The sequence below is a fragment of the Typopeltis vanoorti genome, chromosome 9, assembly GCF_054136105.1.
Source record: "Typopeltis vanoorti isolate ZY-2024b chromosome 9, IOZ_Tvanoo_1.0, whole genome shotgun sequence".
Lineage (NCBI taxonomy): Eukaryota > Metazoa > Arthropoda > Arachnida > Uropygi > Thelyphonidae > Typopeltis > Typopeltis vanoorti.
The window spans coordinates 145,531,932-145,557,349 of NC_143557.1; the positions used below are offsets into that span (position 1 = coordinate 145,531,932).

At 35.4% G+C, this 25,418-nt stretch overlaps 1 protein-coding gene across 1 annotated transcript in view; it reads left to right on the forward strand.

Annotated features, from left to right (window-relative positions):
• The window catches only part of Adsl (adenylosuccinate lyase), a 219,023-nt gene extending 196,439 nt beyond the window's left edge, over positions 1-22,584 (forward strand). The window contains exons 10-11 of the mRNA XM_090397737.1: positions 1,234-1,410; positions 22,285-22,584. Of these exons, the coding sequence (XP_090253863.1) occupies positions 1,234-1,410; positions 22,285-22,371 (264 nt within the window). The 3' untranslated portion in view covers positions 22,372-22,584. The remainder of the gene's footprint in view (positions 1-1,233; positions 1,411-22,284) is intronic.
• The last annotated feature ends 2,834 nt before the right edge of the window (positions 22,585-25,418 follow it).

Genomic DNA, 25,418 nt, shown 5'->3' on the forward strand with positions numbered 1-25,418 from the left:
TTAGACCAAAAGGTTATGTGCACAGAATATGCCATCCATGTTCTTGGGATTTTTAGACCACCAGGTAGTGGTGGTGGTCTAAAAATTGTTGATAATAATTTCACAGGCCTCTTTAAATTTATGCTCATACCATGTTTTGGTGTGATGTAAACAACAGGTGCCTTTCCAGTCAATTCTATTTAGAGTATTCAGGGCATGATCAGAAAGGCCAGATTTACCATAGTTATTAAATTTAACTTGCTGTTTATTAAAGTGCTTGCTCGCTGGAGAAAATATTTAAAACCTTGTTTCTTAGTGTGTTAATGACACCTAGTTTTTGTGTTTGTGTGTATATATTGGCCAGTATGTGTAGACTTATGGTAAACAGTGAAGGAAAGACTGCCAGAAGGAAGACATGTAACACATGTATCAAGAAAGGGAAGTGTGTGTTCTGACTTTAAAATTTAATTGTGAATTGTAAGCATTTATGTTGTTTGTTTAGGTGGCTGAGGAAAGTGTTTAATGTCTGGCAGCCATGGGACCCGATAATGAAAACATTGTCAATGTATCTAAGACAGACTTTGGGTTTTAAAGTAAAGGAATCTAAACATGTTCATCAAAAGCTTCCATAAGAAAGTTAGCAACTGCAGGGGGGGGGGGGGGGGCAGAGGAGCTAATGGTAAACCCATGGCTGTGCCTTCTTTTACAGGACAAATTCTCACCTGATATCACAGTGCTCTTGACACATACTACATTCTGGCTATTTTGTGTGGCAAAATACTTTTTACCTGCAAAAAGAAGGCACAGCCATGGGCTCACAAATTACCCCCCCCCCAATTGCTAACTTCAAATGTCATAGGAAGGTCAAAATGTTGGGAAATTAAAGTAATTATTCCTAACACATGAATAACACTAAAGGAAAGTAGCTTTATTGCTAGATCCCAAATATACTTCTTGTTATTCAAATTTCACTTTTGGCTTTTAAATCATCCTACATTTTGTTTCCTTTCTTTCTAAGCACAAAGAAAAAAATCAGTAGAAAGAGTTTAAAGGGTTTTTTTTATTTTATTTTTTATTTAAATAATTTTAATCATGAAAATAGTAAATAGCTTTCATCACATTATGTATAGATTTTAATAAAGGAAATAAAGCCGAACCAACTTGAAAAACTTTAATATTTTTCATGCATTTTAATCCTAAACTGAATTAAAATGATCACATTCAGTCATATTCATTAATAATTTCTTTCCCCAGGAATGTCATGAACAGATCCGTGTCCTATCCCATCAAAGCGCAGCTGTTGTAAAAGGAGAAGGTGGTGACAATGACCTGGTAGAGAGGATTAGGTCATGTCCATTCTTTGAACCAATTAAAGATCAGTTAAACACTTTGTTAAATCCAAAAACATTTATTGGTCGAGCATCATCACAGGTAACAAACAAGATATTTAGTGATTCTGTATATAATGTCATTAAATGCGTGTGTGTGTGAAGTGAGGAAAAACTGATGAATTTGTTCACCTTATTGCAGCAATGTTTTTTGATGATTTATTAGAACTGTATTATACAAATGATTATTTCAGGCTGGTATCATATGGCATATAAACAATTTTTCAGTATAGTATATGTGATCCAAATTTTTTTAGAATTTTAAAATTATCATTGGAAAATTATTTAAACAAAATATAAGTTATGTTCCATTGACTTGATCCATTTTTCCACAAGCAGTTTAGGTCTTTCTATGGTACCAGGTCCAATCCTTGGTGACAAAAATTTCTAGACTTCGTCAGTATTGGCAAAACAGCATTGATATATTCAGTGTAGTTGCAAATAGAGTCATATTGGAATGGGAAGTGTGGATTCGTATAGACTTAGCCATTGATTTTGTGATATCCTCATCTTGAGGATTGAGATATTTTTTTCAGACACAATCGTGTTGCTGATCTTATTCTGGTGTCAATTTCTGCAGACAATTTTGACAGCCTTCATTTGACTTGCCAAGTTGGTAAGTGGTTATATTGTTTCACACAAAGCACCAAAAGTTTTGAGTTGATAGTACATCTCCAAATCAAAAAAATTAGAATAATCAAAGAAAATGTGTTGGATGATTTGCAATTCTAATTTATTGCATAGAAAATAATTATTACCAAATACAAATTAGCATCATCTAAAAATACATACTTTGCAGATTATATAACAATATAAACATAACAGTTAATTTCTTCTTCTTCTTATGGTGCCATCTTCACAAACAAACTACGTTCTTGTGTTGATCTGAGCAGTTGTACACTGCTCTTTCCTTTCCACATCTTGATGTTGTCAAACCAAGATATCCTTTTTCTTCCCCTAGCTCCTTTGCCATCAATTCTTCCTACCAAAATGGTTTGTAGAAGCTGATATTTGCTGTATCTCATGGTGTGGCCAAGATGTGATGTTTTTCATTTCTTGATTGTTTGTATGAGATCTTTAAGACATCTTCATTCGTTATTTTTTCTGTCCATGATATCTTTAGCATTCATCTATATAGCCATACCAAAGGCTATCAATTTTCTTGATGGTTGCCACCTTCAATGTCCATGTCTCAACTACATAGAGCAAAATGGACCAGACGTAACATTTCAGCATTCTTCATCTGAATTCTATGTTTAGATCTTTATTGCAGAATAGTGTTCTTTTTCACAAAAGACTGCCATGCAACTTCAATCCTTGTCTTAATATCTATTCCAAGATCCACCTTTTATTAAGCCAGCAACCAAGATATTTATACCTTGATGCTTGATCGATAGTTTTCTCATTGAGTGTCAGTTTCATTGATGAAGTTGGATTTTGTTGATGACCATGTATTTCATCTTGTTGATGTTTATATTTATTCCCATTCTTTGACTTTCTATGTATACTCTGTCAATGAGCTTTTGGAGATCCGTGATGTTATCTGTAATTAGCACAGTGTCATCTGCATGTTGTAGGTTGTTAACAATCTTTCCATTTATTGTGATTCCTCTGGACATTCTTCCAATGCATTTTTAAAGATTACCTCTAAGGACATGTCGAACAAGAGTGGTGAGAGTATACATCCTTGTCTCACTCCTCTTTTGATGTTAATATCACTGGTGGTAATGCTGTCTAATTGAATGGTAGCTGATCGATTCCAATACAGATTTCTTATGCCTTTTTCATCTAGCCCTATTTGTTGAAGGACTTCTATTAAGTTAGTGTGTGTGTGTGTGTGTGTGTGTGTGTGTGTGTGTGTGTGTGTGTGTGTGTGTGTGTGTGTGTGTGTGTGAGAGTGTGAGAGACCTTGTCGAAAGCTTTTTCAAAATCTATGAAACACATAAAGTCAGTTTTCTGTTTTTCTATGCATTTTTGTATCAATATTTGGGCACAGGAAAGAGCCTCTCTATTACCAAAACCATTCTGAAAGCCAAACTGCATTTCACTCAGAGTTTCTTCACCTTTTCTATAAATGTGATTCTGAATTACTTTCAAAAATGTTTTTAATGCTTGGCTCATTAGACTAATAAGTTGGAAGTCACCACAAGATTTCACTTTGGATTTCTTTGGGATAGTGATAAATGTAGATTTGAGCCAATCTGGCAAAAATTCGCCACTTTCATATATTTTATTGAACAGTTTTTGAAGAAGTTTGATGTTATCTGGTTCTATTAATTTTAAAAATTCTGTTTGCACACTTCTGTTTTAAAGTGAATAAAAGTTGAGCAGCTCTCAGATGTGAACTGTAGACTAAAATACACAAAGATTATTGAAGAAAAAAATGAAAGAGTTTGAGAACAGGAACCAAACCTTGGAGATTCACTGGCAAGCCTTGAAGAAAGCCCTGATTGATTCAGCTAGAGAGGCATGTGGTGAGGTTATCTGCAATGATAAAAAAAATCAGAACTCCCTGGTGGACACAGGAAGTTAGAAGCAGTGAAGGAAAAGAAGAAAGCATATCAAAAGTTCCTGTCAAATAAGTCAGCTTGTGCTCTTAGAGAATATAGAGACAAATGCAAGAATGCTAAACACTGTGTAAAACTAGCCAAACAAAAGTCATAGGAGGACTTTGGCAAGAATATAGAAAATAAATATCAAGAATTTGGCAAAGTATTCTTGAGGTTGTTGAAGAAGCTTAGGAATGGAGAAAGAGTGCTGTAAAAGGAGTTAGAGATGATGAAGGTGACATGAAAACGGAAGAAAAAGATATCCTTGAAGTATGGAGTAATTACTTTGAAAAACTGCTAAATGAAACAAGCAGTGATGACAGCGCAGTGGTAAAAAACACTGACCAGGCATGCAGTCAGGAATACATATCCATACTTGAAGTAGAAAAAGCCATCAAAGGCTTGAAATGTGGAAATGCAGCAGGAGTAGATGATATTCGACCAGAAATGCTGAAGTATGGTGGTATAAGAGTCTTACAGTGGCTGCACTGCATAGTTCAGAAAGCCTGGATAGAGGGACAAATTCTCGATGATTGGAGTAGAGCTCTCATAGTACCCATATGTAAAAAGGGAAATAAAACTGCATGTGAGAATTACAGCGGTATTTCCCTACTGAGTGTTCCTGGCAAGATCTATGTGAGTATACTTGAGAAACGGTTGAGAAGAATTGTGGAAGAAAAGCTTGGTGAAGAACAAGCTGGATTCAGGCAAATAGAGGCTGTCAGGATCAGATCTTCACTTTACGACAAATAGTCGAGAAAGCATGGGAATATAACAAAGATCTGTATTTAAGTTTTGTCGATTTGGAAAAGGCATATGACAAGGTGCCAAGAGAAAGAGAGAAGCTATTCAAAACGCTGCAGTTATATGGTGTCAATGGGGTATTATATCAAGCAATACTTAGTCTTTATTTGAGTTGTAAGTCAGCAGTTAGAATTGAAGGAAGTACAGGAAGATGGTTTAATGTTAAATCTGGTGTGAGACAAGGATGTACATTATCCCCTCTGTTATTCATTATCTATATGGATCACATTATAAAGGAAAGTGGTATTAAACATGATATGAAAATTGGAGATGTTAATGTCAGCTCTTTGCTTTATGCAGATGATGTTATACTTCTAAATAAATCCGCTACAAGTCTGCAAGATTCTCTGACTAAATTGAATGACTGTTGTAATAGATATGGTATGAAGGTGAGCAATAAAAAGACAAAGACAATGAAAATAGGCAAAATCATTGAAAATGTCAACTGTGTTGTGAATGGAGAACCTGTGGAACAAGTAAAACATTTCAGCTATTTAGGCACGATTTTTACTGAAGATGGTAAATTAAATATAAATTAAATAGACAACAGAATCAGCAAAGTTGGTATGGTGGGAAGTCAACTGAATAAATTGATATGGAATAAGAGAGAAATTAGTCGGAACACTAAATTAGCTGTATACAAGACAGTGTTCAAACCAGGTTTAACTTATGGATCTGAGAGCTGAGTCAGAAGTAAAACACTTGACCAAAGACTAGAGACCACAGATATGAGAGTCCTGAGAAAGATTATAGGCGTGAACAGATGGCATCAATGGCAATATCATATTAAAAACGAGGATATTAGGAAAGAACTTGACATTGTCAGCATCCAGGAATGTGTTAGCAGAGCTAATCTCAGGTGGTATGGTCACTTAAACAGAATGTGCAAGGGAAGATTAGCAAAACAAGTGTTCACTGCCAGGTTGGCAGCAAAACGCCCCAGAGGAAGACCAAGATATAGGTGGATTGATACGGTACAAAGTGCCTTAGACGATAGAAATATAAGATCTGTTAATGTTGGAGTCTTGACAAGTAACAGACTGATTTGGAGGAAAATTGTAGATAGGAAATTAATAATGATGTAATTTTTTTCATGTAGTACTATCATATCCTGTACACCCCTTGAGGGTACATGGCAGGAATTTGATGATGATGATGAGAAATTAAAGGGATAAAAATCCTATGTTGTTATATAGCCAGTAAGTGAAACTCAAGATCAAGAACTACGATCTATGAGTTTCAATGCCGAAAAACTATCGGCAAAGGCAATTCGAAGTAAAGGGTGGAGCAAACTCCCTCACTATTCTTGATATTCTCTCATAATGTAAAACACAGCTCCTAGGAGATGTAATACTGTTATTACATTTTGAGGAGAGGGCACTACCCAGACCGGTTTCAACCTTTTTTGAGGTCTCATCAGTGAGTAGATAGACCTGGAAGATATCAAAGCTTAGTGAAAAGAACTTGCATACCTTCACTATACGAATGCCATAAAGGTGTGCTTATATTTTGTAATTAAAATGAAAAGCCAAACGGCTAGTTTTCTGGCAACTTAATAGATATTAAAGGGATAAAAATCCTATGTTGTTATATAGCCAGTAAGTGAAACTCAAGATCGAGAACTACAATCTATGAGTTTCAATGCCGAAAAACTATCAGCGAAGGCAATTCGAAGTAAAGGTGGAGCAAGCTCCCTCACTATTCTTGATATTATCTCATAATAAAAACACAGCTCTTGGAGATGTAATACTGTCATTACATTATGAGGAGAGGGCACTACCCAGACCGGTTTCAACCTTTTTTGAGGTCTCATCAGTGAGTAGGTAGACCTGGAAGATATCAAAGCTTAGTGAAAAGAACTTACATACCTTCACTATACGAATGCCATAAAGGTGTGCTTATATTTTGTAATTATAAGCAATATATAACCGGTCTGGGTAGTGACCTCTCCTCATAATGTAATGACAGTATTACATCTCCTAGGAGCTGTGTTTTATATTATGAGAGAATATCAAGAATAGTGAGGTAGCTTGCTCCACCTTTACTTCGTTCGCCGATAGTTTTTCGGCATTGAAACTCATAGATCATAGTTCTCGATCTTGAGTTTCACTTACTGGCTATATAACAACATAGGGTTTTTATCTTTTTAGTATCTATTAAGTTGCCAGAAAACTAGCCGTTTGGCTTTTCATTTTAATTACAAAATATAAGCACACCTTTACGGCATTCGTATAGTGAAGGTATGTAAGTTCTTTTCACTAAGCTTTGGTATCTTCCAGGTCTACCTACTCACTGATGAGACCTCAAAAAAGGTTGAAACCGGTCTGGGTAGTGACCTCTCCTCATAATGTAATGACAGTATTACATCTCCTAGGAGCTGTGTTTTACATTATGAGAGAATATCAAGAATAGTGAGGGAGCTTGCTCCACCTTTACTTTGAATGGCCTTCGCCGATAGTTTTTTCGGCATTGAAACTCATAGATCGTAATTCTCAATCTTGAGTTTCACTTACTGGCTATATAACAACATAGGATTTTTATCCCTTTAATATCTGTTAAGTTGCCAGAAAACTAGCCGTTTGGCTTTTCATTTTAATACCAAGAAATTATATACTTAGCTCCTTTATCCAATTGTAAGCAAACAAGTTTGCACCTGAAGTATTTTCAGGACTGGAGCAATTCGTTTAAGGAAGCGAAGAGTTCACATCACGACTTAGTATCCCATAATGCCATTTGCCATAATGCCGTTTGGCTTTTCATTTTAATACCAAGAAATTATATACTTAGCTCCTTTATCCAAGTGTAAGCAAACAAGTTTGCACCTGAAGTATTTTCAGGACTGGAGCAATTCGTATAAGGAAGCGAAGAGTTCACATCACGACTTAGTATCCCATAATGCCAAGCACACATCTCCTTGCAGACATGTGTAATTCTATGCATTATGAGAAGGGTCACTATGCAGACCAGTTTCGACCTTTATTGAGGTCTCTTCAGTGGGAGCCTGACCAAGACAACTAAAGTTGAAGGTTGAAGTAATGCAGGTTATATTTTCATATATGAGTTGCCAAAACCTTATTATTAAATTACTCTGGATTAGAGAAAGTTGTTGGAAGTTTTTGTTGTTGGAAGAAAGGTCGAAACCAGTCTGGGTAGTGATCCCCCTTCTAAAAATGCATAGCATTATATATGTCTGCAAGGAGATGTGCTTTGCATTATGGGATACTAAGGCAAGTGATGTGAAGTCTTCGCTTCCTTATACAAGTTGCCCCAGTCCTGAAAATACTTCGGGCGCAAACTTTGTTTCTTTACATTTGGATAAAAGATTAAACCAAGTATGCAATTTCTTGATATCTTTAATTTTTAATATAACCAAGTGAAAAAACTTTCAACAACTATTTTCTATGCAATAAATCAGCATTGCAAATCATTCAACACATTTTCTTTGATTATTCTAATTTTTTGATTTGGGAGTGTATTGCATAGCTTCTTATGGATTGCATTGTCTCTGGATTAGTTGATTGGCTTGTCTAGAACAAGGATCGTATAAGGACATAATTGACCTTGAAGTTCTGAAAGTCAAATGTGGTTCACTTTTTCCAATATTCTTGTTTTTTGCTTTCAAGGCAATGAAGGACTGCTTTAGTTCTTGTATGCCTGAGTTAAACTTGAAGACAGCAAATTCCAATTAGATAAGTTTAGCTATTGAAATTGCTTAAGCATTAAACATCAGACTCTTTAATTTGCTATATAGAATAAGTAGTTATTTATAATGGCACCTAATAAAAAGGAAAAATATAAAAACGTATATGTACGAAGTTCTCAGCTTGTTTGTAAGTGAAAGAAAAACTTACTTTTCCTGTTGCTATTATACAAATCCAAAATCCAGCATGGTTTAGCTGAATGGTTAATCTAGTCACTCACCACCTAACAGGCTATGAGTTCGAATGCCACTGTAAGAATGGATTGTTTTATGATTGGGATGAGGTGGGGAGGTAAATTTCATTACCTCATTTGAGACAAGCACCCTAATTATTGGGCCTGAAATATGTTGAAAAAGTTCCTTGTTTTTTTCTCCATAGCAGAATTCTCGATTATCAAACTCTTAATCCACCCACAGCTAATACAAATGCATGCTAGACCAACTCTTTTCAAAATGGGATCTACATTAAAAAAAGAAAAAAAGTCATCATCAAATTCCTGATATATACCATTAAGAGGTTTACAGGAGATGATACTATGATGGTACTACATGAAAACTTTACATCATTGCTAACTTTCTGTTGACAAATTTCCTCCATATTTGTCGGTTATCTGCCAAGACTCCACTGTTATCAGATCTTATATTTCAGTCTTCTAAGACACTTACTATATTAATACACTTGATATAGGAAGGAGACCCATATCAGATATGGGTCTCCTTTCTGCCATCAGTACTTTATATCTGTGGTCTCCAGTCTTTAAGTATTTTATTTCTAATCCAACCCCTCAGATCCATAAGTTAAAACCAGCTTGAAAATTTCTTTCAAGGTTACATGGTGGTCAGCATTCATTACGTAGAATTTATGGAGACAAAAACACATGTTGGAGCAATTATTTTACTTACAATTAAGAAAACAGTATTTCTTAATTATACATAAAATGATTGATCCAACACGTGTAGTTTTGTCTCCACAAATTCTACACAGCTGTAACACTGTCTTGTATACAACTAGTTTTGATTCTAATTTCTTTCTTCTTCTGTATAAATTTATTCTGTTGTCTATTTCCATATTTAATTTGCATTGTCATTAAAAATTATGCCTAAATACCTGAAATGTTTTACTTCTTTTGTAGATTCTCCTTTCAGAATGCAGTTAAAGTTTCCTATATTTCTGCCTATTTTCATAGTTTTGATCTTTATTGCTGATTTTCACCATATTTGTTAAACAGTTATTCAGTGTAGTTAAGGAATTCTGCAAACTTGCAACACTTTTGCAACAGTTCAGTTTGGGAAATATCTTCTCTTCTGCATCTGTCTTGATCAACTGTAAGTGATGTTATTGTTAAATGGAAACACCTAGGATCAACACCAGCACACTCTTGACCTGGGAGACCACATAAAATCACAACGCAGGACTGCTGTCAAATGCCTTTGCAAAGTCCAGCAGTAGCCATTTCCTCTATCCATTTCTGCTATCACCTTATTATAAAATGAGAATAAATTACTGAGGCAGGACTTACCTTTTACGAGCTGTGTTGCCCCCTATAGAGTATCATATTCCTATCCACTCATTTCCAGAATTTTACTTTTAACCAACTTTTCAAATATTTTAACCACCACTCTAGATTTACTAATTGGTCTGTAATTTGCTACTTCTGTCTTGGAGCCACCTTTATGTAATGGAATTATCTTACCGTCTTTCCACTCTCTCTCTTAGAACCTTGCCAGAGCTGAGACTTAGATTAAATAACTGTCAGCAGCACTGCCAGTTCTGCTTACAGTTATTTAATCTAAGTCTCAGCTCTGGCACTTGCACATGAGCTGACATACCATCCAGGCCCACTGCTGTATTCACATTGATATTTTTCAATATACTAAGTACCTCCAGTTCATCTATCACAATACTCACATCAGTCTCTGTCACCTCAGTAACTACAAAGTCACACCTGTATCATATACGCTTGCAAACTGATCACGTACTAATTGAACTATTTCTTATGCTTATGTAACTTTCCTACCATCAACACTGAGTATAGCTATCTTTCTATAATCATCCTTTCTCTTACTTGCTACGTAGTGAAAAAAACTCTTGGATTTACTTTAGTCGTCTGATTAGCTAATTTTCTTTCAAAATCTGATTTAGCCTTCCTTACCATACTAGTTACCCTTCTTGCTTGTGCTTTATACTGCTCATGTATGCTGATCCCCTTGTTGTTTATAATCCTTTCACAATGCTTTTTTTTTTTTTTTGCAGCTCCTGCTTTTATATAGTTAGTGATCCACTTAATCACTACTCATATTTTTCTCCTGACCCTGGGTATGCAGTCTGATAGTGCCTCACTTAAACAATCCTCGGCCACTTCCCATGCACTGATGACATTCATTCCGTGTAGTTTCTTATGCCATGGCATTACTCCAAGTTGCCTCCTAAGTTTTTCATAATTGTCAGTTTTGTAATTCTGCATAAACTCTTTCTTGACTGAAATTTCTACTATTGAGCAACCTCCCTGGACAAGACTGCATAGTCACTTTCTCCAATTGGAGATAGAGTTGCTACTATAGTTTTAGATGGATCTTCTGATGCTATTGCAAGATCCAACACTTTCAAACCCCCTAGTCCCTTCCATCACATACCGTTTCAGGTAATCATCCTTTAATTAACTGTATTAATTCCTTTTCCATTTTGCCATGTGCCCTTTCCTCCTTCCAATCTATATCAGCATAGCTGAAGTCTCCCATGATAATCATTCAGCCTGCATTCATTGTGCTAATCTGCTGATATATGTCTTCCACATCTTCTTCTGGATCCCCAGGTCTACACCAGCAACCAACAATATGTTGTCCTGTTGGCCTCTATCTCATATCAGCAAGCTCAAATCAACAATTTTCCATCAGATCTACGATGTTCCTTAATTTCTGTTTTTGTTGGTTGAAGTTCTTCAGCTGTCATTAATAATACTCCTTCTCTATCTTCACTGAAAATACAATATCCATTATATCCAGTACCACGCCTGGCGATTATGACAAACTTAGGAGGCAACTTGGAGTATTGCCATAGCATAACAAACTACATGGAATGAATGTCATTAGTGCATGGAAAGTGGTCATGGATTGTTCTCTGACAACCAAGTCTTGCTGATGCCAATAATTTTGGCCAAGTTGAGCTGACCAAAGCTAAAATCTCCTCTCAATTACTTCTGATACTTTGGGCATTTGTGTACATGCATTTCATCCTCACCTTAGGAAAACAGTTACCCTTACATGATGTTATTACTTGCCCATTGAGATTCGAAACCTGGGAAACTGTACCTAGCTCTTCACAATCATTCCTACCCCTCATCTATTCCAGGAGTGGCTAGACACATGCTTGATTCCCCCCCTCCCCCTTATTTCTTTCTAGTTTCCCTGGTTTTGCACTTCTAAGCATTTAACTCCAAAACCGTTTAAGTGCATTCCTTATGTCCATGAAATACACTCCAAACAACTAAAAACAACTAAAAACTGCACACCATTCCTCCTGCACAATCTTCATATTGACTCATTAGAAATCATAGCCCTTCTCAATTCTGTGCAATACCAAGGCAGCTAACTCACAATCTTTACTTTCCCACTTTTCATTTTTGTGTCTTCTAACAACTCTTTCATATCTTCTCTCATTGCTTATTTCTCACCTTTCAAATAATTCATACCTGCCAAAAGAATTAATTTCTTTGCTTCTTTCTTCTCCAAACTTAAAGCTTCACTAACATCCTTTATCTTTGCACCTGGTAAACATGCTTTCATCACTTTCTCATTAAGTGTATCTCTTATCATCGAATCCCAATACAATCATCATTATCATCATCAGATTCTACCATGTACCCTCAAGGGAGTATACAGGATATGATAGTACTACATGAAAAAAAATTACATCATTGCTAACTTCCTATCTACAATTTTCCTCCAAATCAGTCTGTTACTTGTCAAGACTCCAATATTAACAGATCTTATATTTCTATCGTCTAAGGCACTTTGTACCGTATCAATCCACCTATATCTTGGTCTTCCTCTGGGGCGTTTTGCTGCCAACCTGGCAGAGAACACTTGTTTTGCTAATCTTTCTTCGCCCATTCTGTTTAAGTGACCATACCACCTGAGATTAGCTCTGCGAACGCATTCCTGGATGCTGACAATGACAAGTTCTTTTCTAATATCCTCATTTTAAATATGATATTGCCATTGAAGCCATCTGTTCATGCCTATAATCTTTCTCAGGACTTTCATATCTGCGGTCTCTAGTTTTTGGTCATGTGTTTTACTTCTGACTCAGCTCTCAGATCCATAAGTTAAAACTGGTTTGAACTGTCTTGTATACAGCAAATTTAGTGTTCCGACTAATTTTTATCTTATTCCATATGAATTTATTCAATTGACTTCCCACCATACCAGCTTTGCTCATTCTGTTGTCTACCATCTTCAGTAAAAATCGTGCCTAAGTAGCTGAAATGTTTTACTTGTTCCACAGGGTCTCCATTCACAACACAGTTGACATTTTCAATGATTCTGCCTATTTTCATTGTCTTTGTATGTTACTTTGTCTGTCATATCTATTACAACAGTTATTCAATTTAGTCAGAGAATCTTGCAGACTTGTAACAGATTTATTTAGAAGTATAACATCATCTGCATAAAGCAAAGAGCTGACATTAACATCTCCAATTTTGATATCATGTTTAATACCACTTTCCTTCATAATGTGATCCATATAGATAATGAATAACAGAGGGGATAATGTACATCCTTGTCTCACACCAGATTTAACATTAAACCATCTTCCTGTACTTCCTTCAATTCTAACTGCTGATTTACAACTCAAATAAAGACCAAGTATTGCTTGATATAATACCCCATTGACACCATATAACTACAGCGTATTGAATAGCTTCTCTCTTTCTTTTGGCACCTTCTCATATGCCTTTTCCAAATCGACAAAACTTAAATACAGATCTTTGTTATATTTCCATGCTTTCTCGACTATTTGTCATAAAGTGAAGATCTGATCCTGACAGCCTCTATTTGGCCTGAATCCAGCTTGTTCTTCACCCAGCTTTTCTTCCACAATTCTTCTCAACCGTTTCTCAAGTATACTTGCATAGATCTTGATAGGAACACTCATTAAGGAAATACCTCTGTAATTTTCACATCCAGTTTTATTTCCTTTTTTATATATGGTTAGTATGAGAGCTGTACTCCAATCATCGGGAATTCGTTCCTCTGTACAGGCTTTCTAAACTATGCAGTGCAGCCACTGTAAGACTTTTATACCACCATATTTCAGCATTTCTGGTTGAATATCATCTACTCCTGCTGCCTTTCCACATTTCAAGCCTCTGATGGCTTTTTCTACTTTTTCTACTTCAAGTATGGATATGTATTCCTGACTGCATGCTTGGTCAGTGTTTTTTTACCACTGTGCTGTCATCACTGCTTGTTTCATTTAGCAGTTTTTCAAAGTAATTGCTCTATACTTCAAGGATATCTTTTTCTCCCATTTTCATGTTACCTTTATCATCTCTAACTCCTTTTACAGCACTCTTTCCTCCATTCCTAAGCTTCTTCAACAACCTCAAGAATACTTTGCCACCTTCTTCATATTTATTTTCTATATTCTTGCCAAAGTCCTCCCACGACTTTTCTTTGGCTAGTTTTAAACAGTTTTTAGCATTCTTGCATTTGTCTCTGTATTCTGTAAGAGCACAAGCTGACTTATTTGCCAGGAACTTTTGATAGGCTTTCTTCTTTTTCTTCACTGCCTCTTTAACTTCCTGTGTCCACCATGGAGTTCTAATTTTTCTATCCTTGCAGACAACTTCACCACATTCCTCTCTAGCTGAATCAATCAGGGCTTTCTTCAAGGCTTGTCACTGAATCTCCATGGTTTGATTCCTATTCTCAAACTCTTTTGTTTTTATTTCAATAATCTTTGTGTATTTTAGTATACAGTTTACATCTGGGAGCTGCTCAACTTTTATTCGCTATAAAATGTTCTTTCATGTTATTCTTTTCAAAATGAAATTCAATTTTATCCTGCTCAAGACTAAATAGTGATCACTTCCAATTTCAAATCCTCTGTATACTCTGGTGTCCTGCACCAGGGAGAAAACATCAACAATAACATAGTCAACGAGACGTTTCTCATTCCTTGCCTCTTCTCTTCATGTGAATTTGTGCACATTTTTATGTTGGAACACGGTGTTAGTAATAACCAGTCCATGTCCTGAGCAGAAATCCAACAGGTATTTGCCATTATTATTAGCTTTGCTCTTTTCTCGAAATTTTCTCAAAATATTTTTGTATGTCTGACAATCATTTCCTACTCTTGCTATATTGATCCCCAACAAGGATCAAGTTTTCCTTTTTCATTGTGTCAGATGCTTTCTCTAAAGCATTAAAAAATTCCTCCACTTCTACCTTAGTTGAACCTTCTGTGGGACCATAGGCTCAAATAAGTCTCATTGTCCAGTTCCCCATTCTGATATTTGCCCAAATCACTCTACTTGACACTGCCTGCCATTCAACAAGATTAGCCTCGTATTTTGTGTTGAATACATGGCTACTCCTTCTTTTCCTTGATTGTCATTGCCTGAATATAACATTTTGTATTTATTGCTTGGAAAGATATCGCCAGTTTTGTCTTTTTTGTTTCAGTCACCCCTATTATATCGATCTGGTACTTATCTAATTCCTCAGCTAGGTCCATTTCTTTGCCATTCAGGCTTCTTATGTTGATAGTACCGATCTTTAACTCTGGTGATATTGAGTTGGGGTGTGTTTTCAGATTTGTTCCAGTAGCTGTCTTTTCGCTGTTCGCCCTGGTTCACTGGTGAAAACAATTGGGGGGAGGTCCTTGTTTAACCGGATGATGCCCCCAACGAGAATACAATTTGGTCAGCTAAATTCCAAACTGCCATCCCATCCTCGTTCGTTCAGTATCCAGGTAGATACCCAACAGGGTACACCACGAGAAGGTGAGGATTGGACATTAGGTCAGAAGTCCTGGTCGGTTCTCTGCATTCCTTTAAAGGCTTTGTGGAGGTCTCCTCCCAGTTATACAGCTTTGACCCTTAGTACCCTCCAATACAATACTATCTCTTTTCTTCCAGTTTCTTGCACTTTTATGCTTTTCATATTCATTCTTTCTTTCATTCTACATTCTTTTGTACCACACGCCAGTTGATTCTCCAGTTGCTCCAACTCACATTTTATCCTGTGAAGGAGTTCCCATAAACATGCAATTTCTTCCAATCTGGCATCTTATCAACCGCATTATTACTTTCGACTACTTCCTTCAAACTCTCATTTGTATTTTGTGTGCTATCATTCACTGCTTCCGCTGCATTCTCCACAACACTTTGACCATCCTGCCTTATATCCTTATTATCAGTCACTTCTTTCTTTCATGACTCGCATTCCTTATACTCGTTTACGAAACATTTCCGACAGATATTCTGTCCATTCTCACTCTCATACCACAAACCATTCACTCTCAGCAACTGAAACTAATTGAAAGGCATCTTTAGCAAGGAGCTAATAGTGTCACTCAAATGGGCTCTTTAATGGGTTCAGATTTTCAGCTGGAAAAAAAAAAAGTGTGTACACTTCTTGTTAAAAACACACCTCCATCTAAATCTGAATTAAGAATGGGACAAACCATTATTCCAGTTGCAACAGAAGCTGACTTCTTGGAACTCATCTTTGTCAGATAATATACATTCCTTCACACATTTGTAAATTAAGAGAAAAGTCCAAGAAAGCATTGAATCTCCTTTGCAATCTGTTCTCTGCTGAATGGAGTATGAATTGATTTTTGTTCATCATCTTTATCATATACTTATGTCCAAAGCTGGATTATGGATTTCAAGTCTATGGTTCTGCAAGGCAGAGTAGTCTGCAATGATTTGATCCTGTCCATGAGGTATGTGGTGTTACACCCTGATAACCAAGAATGTAAAAATTTCAGTTATCATGGTGTAACAAGAAAATAAAAATATAAAATCCTATGTAAGTAGCTAATACAAAATATTTAAAGACAGGAAATATGCTTGCATAAAGAAAATTAATTATAGCAGAAATTGTTTGTTTAACTAAATAGAAAAAAAGGGAATCTCATTACAAAAAAGATTATGAAAAAAAAAGGTTAAGTAAGACAAAGAAGATTAGAGATAAGAATTAGTATGTGAGAGGCTAGTTTAACACTTGAAAAGAGGAGATTAAAATATTCAAGTAAATTCTAAAAAGGGGATTAATTTAGGATAGAGGCTAGCTTAAAACAAATGACAATTGCTCAAGGTCATTTCCCGAAGTGAGACGTCGTCACGTGAGAGTCATGTGCAAGCAAAACGTAGCATGCTTTGGGCAGAAAAACATGACTTTAATTGGTGAGTGAGATCGACTCCAGTAAGGGGGGAAGAAAAGAAATTGAAGAAGATGCCAATAGGGGCCATGCAGATAAAAGGGTTAGGGAACCCCCCCCCCCCCCCGCACACACACACAGTTTTTTTTTTCCCTCAGAGTTTCTTCACGAAATCTTCATATAGGTAACACGCGGTTTTCCTGAGTGACGGCGTAGGAGTTATCTCCATCTGACACAACAAGGAAACAAAGTGTACGGGATTTCAATTCCGCATTCCTATTGCAAGAGATGAGGAATGCCATATAGTTACAAGAAGCAAGAAATTGTCTATGTATTGTCATCCAGTACTCGTTTCGAGGGAAAGAAAATCCATACAGAAGTCTGTGCCCACGTGATGAGTTCCATAGTGATAGAAGATAAGCACGAAAGGTATAGCTCGTGGAAACCAGGGTTTGTCCTAGAAAGGTACTATAAAATCTTGTATCAATTGAAATCGCATATAGTTGCAATCATTGTTAATTATTGGACAGTCGAAGATATACTAGGACTTTAGTACAAATCAGAGTAGAATGAGAGTAAACTAGTTTATATTATTTGATAAGCATTCATGTGTTAGAGATTTATGTATGCGTATGGTATTTCATATGAGAGTGTCTTAAAGGTCAAATATATGTATGGGCATAGCATAGTGCAAAGATAGTTTAACCTATGTTGTTTTGCTTCATAAGTTAGATAAGGTAAACTGAATTTAAACAATAATGTCCATGGTATTATAGCAATATAGAGTATTCTGACTAGTATAAGGTTAAGTAAAGTGTTAATTTGTTCCAGGATTATATGTGTATATTTATATGTATAAAGTCTGTTATGATGGCATGATCGCAAATTCCCACATAGGATTTTGCCGTAATACTTGTATTTTGCTTGTGTAAATTTGTAAATTTTATTCTTAGTATTGAATTGTGTTTTATATAATAGAAATTAAATTGTACCATGTTTGAGATCTTAAATAAACTTTTGTTCTATTTAAATTATACATTTTTGGTCGTTTTATAATAGAAATACAATTTTATTAATACAGACCAGTATTTTACAATAAAAACATTTATTCAAACCTACCAGTTTCACCAGCAAACTGTCTGGCTTTTTCAAGGCATTACGGAGATATGAAAGTTAGTAAATGCAAATTAAAAGGAACATAAAAAACATTGTAAACCATACTAGTATCTATGGTTACACGTTTCGCATGACAGAGATGACTTATTGTTCTTATTCATTATCATGCATGCGTGCTTGTTGTAGACTTGTAATGTGATTACTGGCTAGCTGTAGTTCATATTGATTGAGAGAGAGGATCAAGTTTTTCCATGAACTGTTTAGAATTACACCCTGATTTCTGTTGAGGTTTCTGCTGGTTATTAGTACTATTGTGGCTTCCTTAAATACATGATGCCTGTAGTCGTCATCGAGATATGGCATGGAGCTGTTTTGCCAATCTATCGTATGGTTAGACGTGCAGAAATGATGTGCTAAGTCGGAAGAGATGCTTCTGTTGTGGTTTACATCACCAAAATGTTCTTTTTGTCTAATTTCTAAACTTCGTGAAGTTTGTCCGATGTAGGCAAGACCACAGGAGCAGGAAATGTAATATACTCCTGGATATTTGTAGAATGGAACTTTATCTTTTGGAGATCCTAAACCGTCAGCACATTTCTACTGTAGTGATACCTTTCATCAAGTCAATTTCTTATCAAATAGCAAGAATACTAAGAGCCCACAACATCAGAGTGGTCTTCAAACCAACCACCAACATCAGACAAGTTTTAGTATCTCCAAAAGATAAAGTTCCGTTCTACAAATATCCAGGAGTATATTACATTCCCTGCTCCTGTGGTCTTCCTACATCGGACAAACTTCACGAAGTTTAGAAATTAGACAAAAAGAACATGTTGGTGATGTAAACCACAACAGAAGCATCTCTTCCGTCTTAGCACATCATTTCTGGACGTCTAACCACACGATAGATTGGCAAAACAGCTCCATGCCATATCTCAATGACGACTACAGGCATCGTGTATTTAAAGAAGCCACAATAGTACTGATAACTGGCGGAAACCTCAACAGAAATCAGGGTGTAATTCTAAACAGGTCGTGGAAAAACTTGATCCTCTCTCTCAATCAATCTGAACTACAGCTAGCCAGTAATCACATTACAAGTCTACAACAAACACGCGTGCGTGATAATGAATAAGAACAATAAGTCATCTCTGTCACGCAAAACATGTAACCATAGATACTAGTTTGGTTTACAACGTTTTTTATGTTCCTTTTAATTTGCATTTACTAACTTTCATATCTCCGTAATGCCTTGAAAAAGCCAGACAGTTTGCTGGCGAAACTGGTAGGTTTGAATAAGTGTTTTTATTGTAAAATACTAGTCTGTATAAATAAAATCGTATTTCTAAACTTTTGTTCATTAATAATACAGTTGTCTGAAATTGCTGCCTAATGCACCACTTGAAAAAACACACGTACCTAATCACGCGGGAAATTAATGTGTTAAGTTACTAGATAAAGGGTCACGATTGTTTAATAGTTTCAATATCAGACATATTTTTGTAATTGCTCCTTGTTTTCAAATTATATATCCTAAACTAAATGTCCTGAAAGGTGCAGTATAATATAAATATTAGGTACACTAAGGGGAGAAAAAGCATAAATATTTGAATTTTGTAATATCTCGTGCATAGTTAAGTTTTGAATAAAGATATAATGGAGATTCACTTGAAAGGATAAAAGAAAGTTTAATAATCGTAGATAGGGGACGCAACAATGGATAGCTGGTGTGTTTTGCACATCACCAACTCAAAGCCTTTGTTATTATTATTGTTATTATTATTTTTATTATTATCTGAAACCTACAGGGAATCAAAAACTCATTGAGAGCGACTATAAATCATCCAGATTCATTTCACACTAGATGCGCTCGCTATCCCCTAGAGGCAGATTATGCTACTCGCTCACTGCCATGTGAGAGAAATACTTATCTGTTACCCCTTTCTTGATCGCAAACAAAATTCCATGAATGCCTCCCCCTCCCCCCTTAACACTCAATGTAAAACAAAATTTTTACAGAGATAAAAAAAATTATAAATGAAAACAAGGGTGCAACTGACACTTTTTTTTTTTTTCAATAACTGGAACAGCTAACTACAGAGATGAATTAAAATAAACACTACTCTGTTGTTTAGCTCTCCAACAAGGACCAACTTTTCCTTTTTCATTGAGCCAGCTTGCTTTGTCTAATGACACTTAAAAAATTCTTCCATTTCTTCCTTGGTAGAACCTTCTGTGTGACATAAGCACAAATAAGTCTCATTGTCCCATCAGTCCCATTCTGATATTGTCCACATTATTCTACTTGATATTGCCTGCCTTTCAAGAGTATTATCCTCATATTTAGTTTTGAATACTATAGCTACTGCCTCTTTTCCCTGATTGTTATTGCCACAATATAGCATTTTGTATTTGTCACTTAGAAAGATCTCACCTAATATTGTCTTCTTTATTTCAGTCATGCCTATTATGTTGATCTGGTACTTATCCAGTTCTTCTGCTAGTTCGTTCTATTTCTTTTCCTTTGATGCATCTTACGTGGTTAGTAGCAAACTCTGTTGATGTTGAATTGGGGTGTGTTCAGGGATTCTGTCCAGTAGCTGTCTTTTTACCGCTTGTCCTGGTTCCCTGATGAAAACAATAGTGGCCTTGTTTAACTTGGCGACACCCCAGCCAGCACAAAATTCTGTCGTTTTGTACCATCATTTTACATTGTAGTTTAAGCCAATAAGAATACAATTTTGTCAGTTAAATCCCAAATTGCCAGCCCATCCTCATTCATTATCCAGGTAGATACCTGACAGGGTGCACCATGAGATGATGAGGATTGGATATTGTCTGAAGTCCCAATCGGTTTACAGTCAATACAGCCTTTAACAATCTTTGTAATTTTTTGCCATCACTTTTCTGTCTTCAGTTTCTATCTTATATCTTGAATGAAACTTTCTGAGGTGTTCAAATCAACTTTTTAATTTTTGTCACACACTTATTTTTAGTTGATTTATCCTTTAGGTAACTGAAATTAGGAAACTACAGATTTTTGTTGTAGTGTTTTTTAATCTCACTTTTAATTTTGAAACAACTGGAGTCTGTATCTGATACTGTGTATGTTTTTGTTTACACAGTACTATTTCAAAATATTTTCTTGGTCACTCTGATTTTTAATTTTCCCATCCAGGGTTTTCCATATATATATATATATATATATATATATAGCATTTTTTTGTGCTGAAAGAAGATGTCTTTTATTATCAGATCATTTTGCTGAACTCAGCCTTGCACTCCTATCATTCATATCTTCAAGTCTAATACCAGCTATTGGGACACTCCTCCTCATCATTAAACACTAAATATTGATATAGACTCAGTGATCTGTTCCAGTCTCATTTTTAATCTAGTAAACTTCCTAGTTTTTTCATCCCATTTGGTTTATATTTTATTTATTGTTTAGGATATCAAGCATTGGCCATTTGGTACGTGTTATATCCAGTTTTGTTTGGTTCTTCTTTTGTTGAGTTTATTTGATGACTACGTAGACTTTTGACCAGTAAAAATCAATTATAAAGAGAAATACATTGAGTCTATTTGGCCATAACAATATAAAAATAGAAACTGACTAGATTCACCATAGATACTTATGGCTTCTTCCTAGTTAGTATGAACAAAAATGCAATAAAAAGACTAACATAAACTAGAACATTACTAAAATACAGAACATATAGGAACCATTACCAATACAAATTGAATAAGTTACCAATATAAGTGTATAGGCTGCATGTTTCTTGGGGAATGAAGGGTTAAATAAAGGAATGAGAATCAGAATTATTTTCTGATTTAATCTTATACTAGTAATGACTACTGTGAATTATTTCATATATTTTACTACCTTGCCTAGATGCTTGATGTATTTTGTTAATAATCAAAATGGATATTCACATGATGGTATATTCCGGTAACTGGACCACGTTTTTTTAATAAGCTATATAAAACACAATGAATTAATAAAAGACCCGACAAGTTTCGTAAGTCGTTTGACTTACATCTTCAGGGGTAAAAGGTAACTTAAAGTTTAAAACACAAAGAAAAGTGAAATTATTAGTAATAGTTCATACTATATAGTTGTAGCCGTCTGAATATACCATGTGAACTTCTAAACCACAGAAACCTCCACTTAAAAAAATGGATATTGTTTCTAAACACCTCTTTGCTGAGTTTGTTTTGCTGCTGCTGCTGTCATCTTCAGAAACCCCCAAAGAGGTTTCAGATAATGATTAAGTTAATAATTACTCAAATTTATCTATAACATTTAGTAAAATGTTACATTTTGCTAAGAACTATTACTATTTTTTCTAACAGGTGGAGGAATTCCTGGAGAAAGAAGTGAAGCCTGCACTCCAGCCCTTTAATGATCAGTTGAAGGGTGAAGCAATTATAAATATATAAGGAAAAAAAATATATATATATATATTTGTGTGTGTGTGTGTGTGTGTTATAAATAGCAAATATATGTATGTAGAAAATTGTAAAGAAAAATAGTGCGACTAATAAGCTGCAACTCAACATATCTAATGATGTGAATAATTGTTTGCTTTAGTGATTAAATATCAGTTTGATTCCTCTCGAGGCTGCATGAATAAAGAATTATGATAAAAATTATTTTTACCATGCATTTATTTGATGGAATATATATATATATATATATATATATATATATATTTTTTTTTAATGTTTGGTAATAAAAAAATGAAACTGCACTTACTACTAAATCATCCTGTCACGTTACCTAGACTAGCAGTTTTCAAATTTATGCTTGTAATCCTTTCATGGTTCTGCGAGTGAATTTGAGAGGTGGATTCTTTGCACATTTCCCAAATTTTATAAAAGGAATTAAATAATTTAATTTTGTTTGTAAAATTAATTCTATTGCTTTTCTTAAAAAATTCTGTTTAAACCGAACACACACACACACACACACACACACACACACACACACACACACACACACACACACACACACACACACACACACACCTTCTCATGGTAGTCCAGATAAAATTAACGATGTTAGTTTGCTCTGTCAGGAATTGATCCCTTTCATTCCTTGTTAGTCAGAAGTCTTGTTCTTACTGGGGATATTTTATGGGATAATATAGCTAGCTGTTTTTTTTTTCATGATATTTATGGAGCAGACAGTTTCTCATCTTAGTGGATGGTTCGTTGGCTCTCCATCTCTCTCTCTCTCTCCCCCCCTTAGTGAAAGTTCCAAGTGATGAAGAGAAATAGATGCTTTTTTTCTTTTTTTTTTTATATATATATATATATATATATATATATATATCTGGTCCACAGACAAAAGGCCACAAGACCTATAGCACATTAGTGCCATGTGTGGGCAAGAGGAATAGGAGGAAACTGTTCAAGTGTTGATTTGAACAGCTGAGGGTTGTAATCTTCGGGGAAGGCAGAGTGAGGGAGACTGTTCCAAAGGACAGAAGCAGATGGAATAAAAGAGGAGGCTGTAAAGTTGTTTCAGTGAGTTTTAAAATGGACTGTAAACGAGTGTTGGTTAGCAATGGCTTTTCTTTTAATGATTTTGGAGGAGAGTGGAGGAATAATAGTGGCCAATTCAGCAGAGCACTGTCCATGAAAGTATCTGTAGAAGAGGCAGAATGTCTGTGAAAGGGATTGAAGTGGGTTTGTGAGACAGGGTTCATTAATTAGCCAGATTGCCCTCTTCTGGATAGAATCAAGCAATCTTAGATGAGGATTTTCATGCATCATCTCAAATATGGGAGCAATATTCCATGGCTAGGTGAATTTGTGCTTTGTATAGAGTTAGCAGCTGTGAAACCATGAAATAGTGTCTTGTGAGAAAAAAAGTACAGGTATCCCTTGCTTAATGTGGGATTTGATTAACACAGCAAAATTAATTTCGACAATCCTTTGATATACGTGGCAAGAATTTTGATTAATGTGCCTTTAAATTTATGTTTAAATTTATAAATTACGTTCTTAGTAAATTTTACAGCCCATTAATCATGTCGAAGAATAAGAGTAATCCCACAACCGGGTCATTAAGTGAAAAAAAGAAGAGGAAAGTAATTACTTTAGATACAAAACTTGATATAATTAAAAGATTTAAACGTGGTGAAAGTAAAAGTAAGATTGGAAGTGAATTTCGTTTTAACGAGTCTACAATACGGACTATTTTATCCAAAGCTGATGAGTAATTCGAGCAAAGTAAAGTTGCATCTACATCTGCAAGTATGCAATGCACATGTAACCGGAGTGCTATAATGGTTGAAATGGAAGATCTGTTGATTATTTGGCTGGAAGACTGCAATCAAAAGAGAATTCCAATTAGTTCCTATAATATCACGGCCAAAGCTCTAAGCCTGTTTGTCAAGACTTAAAGAGACTAAATATAAAGAAGACAAGTCAAAATTCGCAGCTAGCAAAGGCTGGCTTGAAAATTTTAAATCTAGGGCTAGACTAAAGAATGTAAAAATAACAGGTGAAGCTTCAAGTGCCGATGAAGATGCTGCATCCACATTTCCTGCTGAGCTGCAGAAAATTATCGAAGAAAATGATTACGATTACCACCAAATTTTCAATGTAGGTGAAACTTTCCTCTATTGCAAAAAAATGCCATCTAGAACTTTTATATCAAAAGAAAGAAGCAGCGCAGTCTGGCTATAAAGTATCAAAAACTCGCTTAACTGCTATGCTTGGAGGGAATGCTAATAGAGATTTTAAATTGAAACTGCTACTTGTCTGTCAAACTCAGAACCCAAGGGCTTTAAAAGGATGTAACATGAACTCTTTACCTGTAATTTGGTGGGCGAATCAGAAGGACCCAAAGTCTATTTGAAGATTGGTTTGTCTTATTTTTGCCTGGCAATTGAAGCTTATTGCAAGAGAAATAACTTGGCTTTCAAAGCTCTTTTGCTTTTAGATGATGCACCTGGTCATCCAAATTCTCTTAATGATCTGTGTAAGAATGTGAAAGTTTTATTTTTCCCACCAAATAGGACATCATTGCTACAACCTATGAAAATGAGTGTCATTGCAACTTTCAAAGTCTATTTTCTTAAAAGGACATTTTCAAAGGCTATAGAAACAACAACGGGAGAAAATGCGATTACGCTCCAAGAATTTTGGAAAAAAATTTAACATTAAACATGCAATTGAAAACATTCATGAGTCGTGGGAGCAAGTATCTTCTAGCTGTATGAAAGCTGTTTGGGAAAACCTTTTGCCAGAATGCGCTAATGACTTGGTTGTTTTCAAAATCCTGTAAACAATGGGATTGAAGAAATCATTGCAATTGGTGAAGATCTTGGTTTTGATAGTGTAGATGCAGAAGATGTTAAAGAATTATTGGATTCAAATTCAAAAGATTTCAGAGACAATGAACTTCTCAAAATTGAACAACAACACGCATATAAAGACAACGAACAAATGGAATGTGAAGATGAGGTTCCAAAAGA